Source organism: Hydractinia symbiolongicarpus, chromosome 11 (genome assembly GCF_029227915.1).
Source record: "Hydractinia symbiolongicarpus strain clone_291-10 chromosome 11, HSymV2.1, whole genome shotgun sequence".
NCBI classification, from domain to species: domain Eukaryota; kingdom Metazoa; phylum Cnidaria; class Hydrozoa; order Anthoathecata; family Hydractiniidae; genus Hydractinia; species Hydractinia symbiolongicarpus.
Genome location: NC_079885.1, coordinates 25,122,643 through 25,131,648, shown reverse-complemented (window position 1 = coordinate 25,131,648; position 9,006 = coordinate 25,122,643). Strand labels below are relative to the sequence as shown.

At 34.4% G+C, this 9,006-nt stretch overlaps 2 protein-coding genes across 2 annotated transcripts; both read right to left on the bottom strand.

Moving 5' to 3' along the window:
• LOC130613590 (uncharacterized) lies at window positions 1–2,512 on the bottom strand. Its single transcript, XM_057434912.1, has 5 exons — window positions 2,261–2,512; window positions 1,596–1,905; window positions 1,372–1,434; window positions 782–814; window positions 1–167 (listed from the first exon to the last, which is right to left on the bottom strand). The coding sequence occupies exons 1-5, from the start codon at window positions 2,510–2,512 to the stop codon at window positions 1–3; spliced, it is 825 nt and encodes a 274-aa protein (XP_057290895.1).
• A 4,178-nt stretch (window positions 2,513–6,690) lies between these two features.
• On the bottom strand, window positions 6,691–8,590 carry LOC130613588 (uncharacterized). Its single transcript, XM_057434911.1, has 5 exons — window positions 8,570–8,590; window positions 8,179–8,259; window positions 7,827–8,109; window positions 7,375–7,776; window positions 6,691–7,262 (listed from the first exon to the last, which is right to left on the bottom strand). The coding sequence occupies exons 1-5, from the start codon at window positions 8,588–8,590 to the stop codon at window positions 6,691–6,693; spliced, it is 1,359 nt and encodes a 452-aa protein (XP_057290894.1).
• Window positions 8,591–9,006: the final 416 nt, after the last annotated feature.

Below are 9,006 nucleotides of genomic sequence, written 5' to 3'. Positions count from 1 at the left end.
TTAAAATACAAAAAATTCCCTGAATTTTCCCTGACTCTCCCCTAAAATGGGTCTTTTTTCCTGACTTTCCCTGACCACAGATAAAATTCCGACTTTCCCTGATTTCCCCTGACTCGGTGGAAGCCCTGATAAAACAACAAGTAAAAACACCACCAACACTTTCTGTACTGAAAAAATAGAAAGATCTGGGTAGAATTCGAGGAGTTTTGACAAATATTTTTTTGAAATTCCACGATTTCCAGGATTGTGGCATACTTGGCATGCTCAAATTAACTCGACTCACCGATAAAAAGGTAGTAAAATAGCCGGCGTAATTAACAATTAGGGGTGATTAGAGGTTTTCTGTAACACTACTTAACTAGTATAAGAATTATAAAAAGATTTCCATTATTATATTAATTATATTTTATTTGCAACTTCTATTAACTATCTTTTGTCAGTAGACTACTACATCTTAAACTGAATCCCTAACTACCGTATTGGAACGAAAATCTAGTTCTAAAAAAAATAATCGCAAAACTAGGAATATTTAATGAAAAAAAGCTTTAAAAAGTTGTACAATTAGGGCTAATTTGTAATAGTTTTTACTAACTTTTGAAGAACTTTTTAAAACTCAAAGTTAATCAACTTGATAACAAAAATAACTATGTAACCTGTTTATAAAACTATTAAATAAACAAAAGAAAAAACGGAACTATGGAACTAACGAACTACAAGAACTAACTACAAAAAAACTAAAAATAAAAAATTGTTGCCACCACGCCCTGGCCTAAGCCCCAACCCCTTCTTACGGCATACGGCCCACGTCTTCTTCCTAAAAAGTACATAAAAAAGTTGCAAAAGGCAGTACAAGACAATGCATACATTGAAGATTTTACTTCGATCTGTATGCGTGACTTTTGATAAACATAGCTAAATATATAAAACAGGTTCGGGTTTTACAGGATTAACGAAACTTTTGAGTCAGCAAAACACAGGAATGAAAAGCATTCAAAACTAGATCACTAAAAGTAAAAAAGTAAAAACTATTTCGTAACTTTAAGGGGGAAACTTTTGGCAGAAAGAAAATTTGGCAGATTTGTCACATTAAATTCCACCCCATATTTTTCTTTTCTATTAAGCCGGATTGGTAGAATAAAAAATTTTTTCATTTTAATATTTGATGACGAGTGACTTTACTTGATCTAATTTTATAGTTATATGGTATTTTAAAATGCATTTAAAAATTATTGCTTTTATATCCATGAAACTAAAATCTGCTAATTTCAATATGATTTCCTCCATAAAGTCTGTATTTTATTTTGCGAGAACTGCAACCTCATCTTCCTCAAACCGCAACAACTGTTTATGCACATTTTGAAAATAACATACCCTGCCGCCTTTCACGCCGCTCTCGCTGCTGCTCCTCCAGCACACGTGCTACAATTTCTTCCACTACAAAATATATATAGAATTATTAGAATTATGATAAATTTAATGCAACAACTGAAAGGCTGTATTGAAACTTGGTATATACGCTATCAAAACGGAACAAAACTCGGTAGAATGTAGACCGGAAAAAGATATTTATTTTCTTATTACACAAATTAAAATACCTTCTTCAGCACCGAGCCGACGCCCCTCCTCCTCTACACCATCCTGCTCTGGTGCTGCTGGTACTGGTGGTACTGCTGGTGGTACTGGTGGTACTGCTGGTACTGGTACTGGTGGTACTGCTGGTACTGGTACTGCTGGTACTCCTGGTGGTGCTGGCAGCTGTTGTAATTGCTGCTCATGCAGCTGCTGTTGTTGTTGCAGCTGCATGAGCTGATTTAACATATTTCGTTGTTGCAGCTCCAAACGCTGCAACAAATCAATTTGGTTGCGCTGGAGCTGCAACTGGTCACAACTTTCACTATTACCCATCTAATAACACAGAAAGAATATTAGCAATGTGCATTTCAGGGTGGGGACATAGACCTAAAAATTAAATAACTAAATTGATGATTAAAATTACTTATGCAAAAACGTGGTTAAAATTGTCCTGTTATTATCAATTCTTAATTTCTAGTAAAAAATATGTAAAGAAATTCTGTTAGCAACCACAACATACACAACTAAAAAATGATGTTTTACTTGTTTTGGGTAACAAAAATGGAAAATAAAGAAAATAAAACATTTATATCTTAATAGTACTTAGTCCAATCTATGCAAAAAAATAAATAAAAGTATTATAAGCAATTTAGAAAACAGAAAAAATAGATAAAACATTTAATAAAACAGTTTTAGACCCTCCACCACCCGGCATTTTTAAAGCCGTCAATACAGTTTTGGACCCACCACCACCCGGCACTTTTATAGCCGTCGATACAGTTTTGGACCCACCACCACCGGGCATTTTTATAGCCGTCAATACAGTTTTGGACCCACCACCACCCGGCATTTTTATAGCCGTCAATACAGTTTTGGACCCACCACCACCCGGCATTTTTATAGCCGTCGATACAGTTTTAGACCCACCACCACCCGGCATTTTTATAGCCGTCGATACAGTTTTGCCCCACCACCACCCGGCATTTTTTTGCCAACGTTTATGAGTTTATTTCTCATAATTAATCTTTATATTCATTTGCCAGTAAAATATTTTAAACTTTTGGTGAATATTTTTGTTGAACCGGCATTATTCAGAAAACTGCCTTTTTACCCTTTTGGGAAATGGGAATTACTTGGTAGTAAAGATTTGGCTCATAAATATGGATCTTGCACAATCTAGCAGTTTATTGTTAATAAAATCAACTTTGATCCATTTGCCGGTGAAATATTATTTTTTTTACTGAACTGGCAATATTTACCAGAAAACTACCTTTTTACCCTTTTTAAAAATGGAAATTAATTAGGTAGTAAAAAATGAAATCATTTATGGATCTTGCACAATCTGGCTGTTATTGATAATGAAACAAGCCTTAGATCCATCTGTCAATAAAAACTTTTGGTCAACTGGCATAATTTACCAGAGAACTACCTTTTTACCCTTTTGGAAAATGGGAATTTAGAAGTAGTTAAAAAATTAGATGATTACAACCTGGAGAATATTATTGAAATCAAATATGAGATATTGAATTTGTTAAACTGGCATAATTTACCAGAAAACTACCTTTTTACCCTTTTGGAGAATGGGAATATAAGGTAGTAAAAAAAATTAGATCTTACAATCTGGCAATCATTGTTATTGAAATCAAATTTAGATCCATCAGCCAGTGGAATATTTTTTACAAATTTGATGAACTGGCATTATTAGGAACACTACCTTTTTACCCTTTTGGAAAATGGGATTTTTTAGGTAGTAAAAAAACGTTCATGGATCTCATAATAAAAGAAGCTTTTTAATTTGCCAGTGATTTTTTTTAAAATTTTAAATCCTCCAGGCATTTGTAAGAAAACTTTTTAGTCACAAATAGAGTGAAAACAGCAACAACATCCATGGGTAATGTTGCATATGGCATCATGGATATCATCATCACATAACCTATCCAATTCCTCTAACAACCTCATATATTCTATTTGTGAACATGAATTATTGCATGTTTGATTGGATAAACCTATCAATCTTTTTTCTTCCTCTAACCTTGCTTTTATTTGTGGATGTTTATTTATATATTCAAGCCGACTAAATGGAATGGGAGAGGCTAAACACCAATCAACATCTTCCGAACAACGAGAGAAAGCCGTGTATGTCATTCCTAAATTTAAAGCTTCCATCTTCACATCATCACTCAGTTTAATAACAGCTTTGGTGCATGTTTGTCCTTTACCAATGGTCATACCTTGTGATTTAGCAATTGTGATGGCATATCCTGGTATCAGTGGAAAGCCACTCCTGGAGCAACAATTGTCATCACATCTGCCTTCATTAATAGGTACTGGTACCCAAGTTGGATGCGAGTGTAGCCAGACAGGCCCCTTGTATCTTGGAAACTCAACAACTCTAATTTCTGGAAATTGAGGAGGTCTTGAGCCTTCACTATAAACAATCGCAACTACAGTACCCATTGCTCCATTATTTAATCCCAAACCAGTCAAACCTATCTGATTCTTATATAACTTCTTGTATAACTCTACACCCAACAGCAATTATACATTTAGCTGGTATTTGACCAATTTGCTTGTCCTGACTATGATGTCTTCCTCGACCAGTGGAAGGTATAACTGCAACAGGGACACCTAGTTTTGAAAGAACACTGTTATTATGTTTGTGAGCTTCTTTCCATGTCTCTGTCAGCCAAATTGCATTTTCACTTGAGAAAAAAGACTTCTCACTACTTGGTAGAGAATCAAAAGTTCTTCTGTTAATATCTTGCCAGTCTAATTGTGTTATTTTTCCCGTTCTGATGCGATTTAATCTAAAACCACCACTTGGGTAAAAGATCTATATATGGCAAAACCTGCATGTACTGCTGGAGAGGAACTTGGCAAAGGAGATTTATGAAGATCAGTTTCCCCTATTGCTTCCAGTTGAAATAAATCACCAAATAAGGTTAAAGATGGAATACACCCAAAGCTATTTTGTACTTGCTTGGCATGGTCTACTTTTGCGGTAACTTCACAAAATCTTTGACTACACCATGCAGTAAGATTTTGACCAATCATACCTCGTTCATCAACATTGACACACATCAAAGAAAGATTATTATTATCATCGCATACATTTTTAATTAATTTTCTAAATTGCAAATCAGACAATGGATAATCATGCAATGCTGCTGAAGCAAGTGATTTTTTTTAGAAGGTAGAGGTGTTACAGAGTGAATAGTATGACCATCTGGGAGCAGTACAGCTGCAGCACCTGTGAGAGCCAAGTTTAAAACTGACCTATTTGATATGAATACTCTGCGCACTAACCTTGTTAAAATTTTTATTATTTGACTTTTTCCTGTACCAGCACTTCCCTGGACAATGACTCGCAGAGGAACAGTTTTAAAATTTGTATTACCAGCAACAGATAGTAAGTGTTTAATGTGAAAATAAACCACTTGCATTTGTTTATCATTCACCAACCTTACATTTACATCAGGAAGATTGCATTGAGAATTGTGTTCCATTTCTCTTTTTTCAGAAGTCTTTAACATGTTCTTCACCCAGTTTTTAGCCTCCTCAATATCTACTGAATGGGGTAATTTTTGTATGCCTTGCTCATGCCAGTTATATAAAGTACCTCCATCTGGCAGAACTACATCATCAACTTCTGGGTTAATTGCATGGGCTCTCTTTTCTCTTAAAATGTCACGAAGTAATGCATAACCCAAATATTCAGTTTGTGACTGCTGTGACGACATTGACTGCGATTGACTTTGGGATAATTCTGAATCTTCCAATACCTGTAACTTTCGAATATTTTTATACTTTTCTTTTTTCAATGTCTTTTCGTCATAATGTGCCTTAGCCAATTTCATAACTTCTAATAAAGCTTCAGGGCATTCTTCAGAATCTAAGAACTCTGCAAAAGCATCTGTAAAGTTGTCATGGCCATTAAGTAAGTCGTTTGTGTTTCTCCATGTACCTTTTGAAAATATCATTAACTGGGCTTTTGCATAATCCTCCTCAACTGGCCAATTGGGATATATAGGTAATCCAGTAAAAACAGGAACATGGTCTTGTCCACATCTTGTACTTTTAGGACAATCACAAATCTTCGCCAAATCAAAAAGTGTAATTGCAGGGAGATTTTGACGCCTGTCATCTCCACAAAATTTGTCCAAAGGTGTGGAATTTGTGACAGTACCACTAAAATCATTCTGCATTTTTAAAGTTCTATAACCACTCAATCCAATCCTTTTGAATTTTCTAGAGAAATGGTATAATTTTGATCTAGTGTTAATGAAATCAGCAGCAGATCCTGGTGTATCAACCATGCCAACAGTTTTTAACAATAGTCTTTGAGCTATACTTCGGACAGATGCATTACTGTCAGATGTATTTAATAAATTACTATAAATAGTTATTAAATCAGTGGTTGTTGCAGCTCCTTTACAGGCATACCCTGCTACATATTTAAGAAGAGAAATAAAATCTTGCTCTATAATTGGCTTGGTGTCACAGTTTGCTAACCAACTCATGGGTCTACACTTTGCATGTTGTATAAGTCTAGGATGATCAGATGGTCCTTCATAACGTGGATGTGCTCCATCAGTAATTACTGGGTTATAAGGATGAATGTTTTTCCCTGAAGTTATATATGTTTCGTCATCAAATTCTCCGAAGTTAAATCTACAATACTTGACAACCTTCTTACTTTTCGTTCTATCTGGATTAACAATAGTAATGGTTTTTCTACGCCAACAGAACAAACTGCATCTGTGTAACAAAATTTTGTTTACAAAATTAATGTGGAATTCTTTCAATCCTTGAGTTGTATCTATGTCAGCCAACGTGTTGTGAAGAATGGTTCCATCAACAGGTAATGCACAACCTTCTGGTTTTGCCCATAGTAATTTGTTTGGTAACCATTTTTTTCTACATTGACAGTTTCTTCAATTCCACCAGGTGGACGCCATCATATAAATTTTGGAGAAAATACATCATCTGTGTTTTTAAAGTCTGTTTGTAAGCATTCATATAGCTTGGTTTCTTTACTTATTCCGTCCTCATGATTAATCATTATAGATTTGACCATATTATGAAGCTTTGGAGAAAAAAAATATCATGGCTGTGCATTTAACCACGCGATTTTGCAAATTCTATTCTACCCCAGAAATCGCAATATTGAAAAAGTTCTTTGAGCACTGTGTTAGAGAAATTAGCATGTCTCACACTGAAATATTTTGTAACAATGTGAAGGTTATTATGAATCAATTTATGTTTAAAATGTGAATCAGAATAAAATTTATTTGTAACTTCATCAATATCGGTCCGAGTCACTGTTGCATAGTATTCTATTAATAATTTATGAAGTGGTTTCCAATGATGCTCGGCACAGCTACTAGTGTCAAAATAAGTAGGTAAAACCTGAAACTCCTTTAACATAAAAAAACATAGTGCATCTAACTCCTTTTTACGCTCTCTCCAATATGTATCAGTGTTTGGTAGGTTTGCGGACATACTGATGATCTTTCTTGGAACACTTTCATCCTGTTCTTCCAAATTTTTTTGTAATTCCTCAACTGTTAAATGTGCATCATTGAGTTGCTGAGCAACAACAAAACTACCTTGAGTAAGTGCTTTTTTACGCAAACCAAGATTTAACAAATGTAATTTTAAAAATGGGTGTTTTGTAACTCTGTTATCACCTGTAAAATATATATGTTCAACCCAATCAAAATAGTCTAATGGGTGTAGTTGCTTAATTGTTATATCACGTTCCATTAACAAATATCTGAGGGTAAGCCATTGTGAAAAAACCAGGTGTACTTAACTCTCTAATAGGAGTATCATTATTGTTTTGGTTAAAGCAAGTGGAAGCAATATTTCCTTGTTTGATAACTTGCTCTAGCATATCTTGATCATCACCTAAAAACTTTTTTAACATATGTTTAATTTTGTCATCAAAATCTTGTGGTGCCAAAGGGGTAACTATGCCAGACCATGATGCTATCTCTTCATTTGATTCTAATTGATCAAACTGGTTTTCTGCAGGGCTTTTATCTTGTTCATCAGTGTTTGTTTCAGAAAGATGTACTACTGGAATCCCCTCTATCTCACTCCTTTCCATTGGCAAAATATCTAATCTGTTTTGCTCAATCATGACATCACTATAATATGGATTGGGTGTCACTAAAAAGTACTTTCCGTTTAGTTTAATTCCTGAACAATGGTTAGGACCTTTATACTTATTATAACCTGAGACCAGTCACCATATGTGGGATAACCAAACACAAGTCCTTTTAATGCTGACTCAATTTTTGTACGTGACACAAAGTATTGTTTACTAGAAGTGTTCTTTTTCTTTAACAATAATATGCTGATTTCTGATGGTAATAAAGGAAGTGAGGTTGTAATCTTCATATTGTGTGGTATAGCAACAGCATGACCTTTTGATGCTAACATACCATATTTTAATGAGTGAACATACATTGCTACCTGAATCTTTCGAATCATCAAAGTTTCCATGAACGTTAACGACTTTAAAAAAAACCTCTGAGAAATGCATGTTATTATGGTATATAGAATCTAAACAATCAAGGTGTGGTATGTCAGAAAGTATACCAGAAAATTTGGCAGCAGAACTTGACTCTCCTTTTCTCTTTCGTGAAAGAAATTCACTATGACAACGGGAACATTTATTATCTGCAAAGATTTTCCAATTTGAAATTATACGCCCAGTTCTGTGTTGAAACAAATCAGATGGCTCAGTTTCATAAAAAAATGGTCTAGTCTCTTTACAAGTTGTGCAGGTTCTTATAATGTGCATATTTTCACCCTCCTGGAATCTGTTGATCATGTGATAAACATTTCGGTTGCCACTAATACCTTGACCTACCACATCATTAGTTTTTTCATCATGGACTTGAATATTATTTTTTAATTTTCTTCTCCTAGCCTTTCTTTTTGTTTTGTTCTCATCAGAGGATGGTTGCTGGTAGCCTACACCACTTACTTTACAATCCTGTTTTAACATTTCTTCTGCCTTATTTAGGGTTAAAATTTTTTTTTTCTAAATTGTTCTCTAGTTTAACAGAGCTATCACCTGTCAGTACAGAGGCTTTTTTAATATCTGTCTTTAACTTTCGTCTTCTAGCTTTCCTTTTTTCCTTACTTTCTGTAGAAGACGGCTGGCAATAGTTTACACCATTTATTTGACATTCATGCTTTAGCTTTTCTTCAACTTTGTTCATTTCCAAAATATTACTTTGTCCAATTGTTTTTAAAACTTTCTTTCCTTGTTTACCAGAATCAACATTAGACTCTACAAAAGCACTTGTAATATTGTTTCTTTTGTCAGATTTAGCATTGCTGTTTGCTTTATTATTCTGTACTTCACTTTCAGGTTGGTTTTTACTTTTTATTGGAGATGAAGAAGTAATTTCAAAATGA

Excerpts from the sequence above, each read along its gene's own strand:
- LOC130613590 (XM_057434912.1), bottom strand. The coding sequence starts at position 2,512 with ATGCCGGGTGGTGGTGGGTCTAAAACTGTATCGACGGCTATAAAAATG. Across the intron at positions 1,906-2,260 it reads GTGGTGGAGGGTCTAAAACT|ATGGGTAATAGTGAAAGTTG; the intron begins GTTTTATTAAAT and ends CTGTGTTATTAG. Across the intron at positions 168-781 it reads GCCGTATGCCGTAAGAAGGG|TACAGAAAGTGTTGGTGGTG; the intron begins GTTGGGGCTTAG and ends CTATTTTTTCAG.
- LOC130613588 (XM_057434911.1), bottom strand. The coding sequence starts at position 8,590 with ATGTTAAAACAGGATTGTAAA. Across the intron at positions 8,110-8,178 it reads TTCTGCTGCCAAATTTTCTG|AGGTTTTTTTTAAAGTCGTT; the intron begins GTATACTTTCTG and ends TGCATTTCTCAG. Across the intron at positions 7,777-7,826 it reads GTTTGGTTATCCCACATATG|GAATTAAACTAAACGGAAAG; the intron begins GTGACTGGTCTC and ends ACCATTGTTCAG.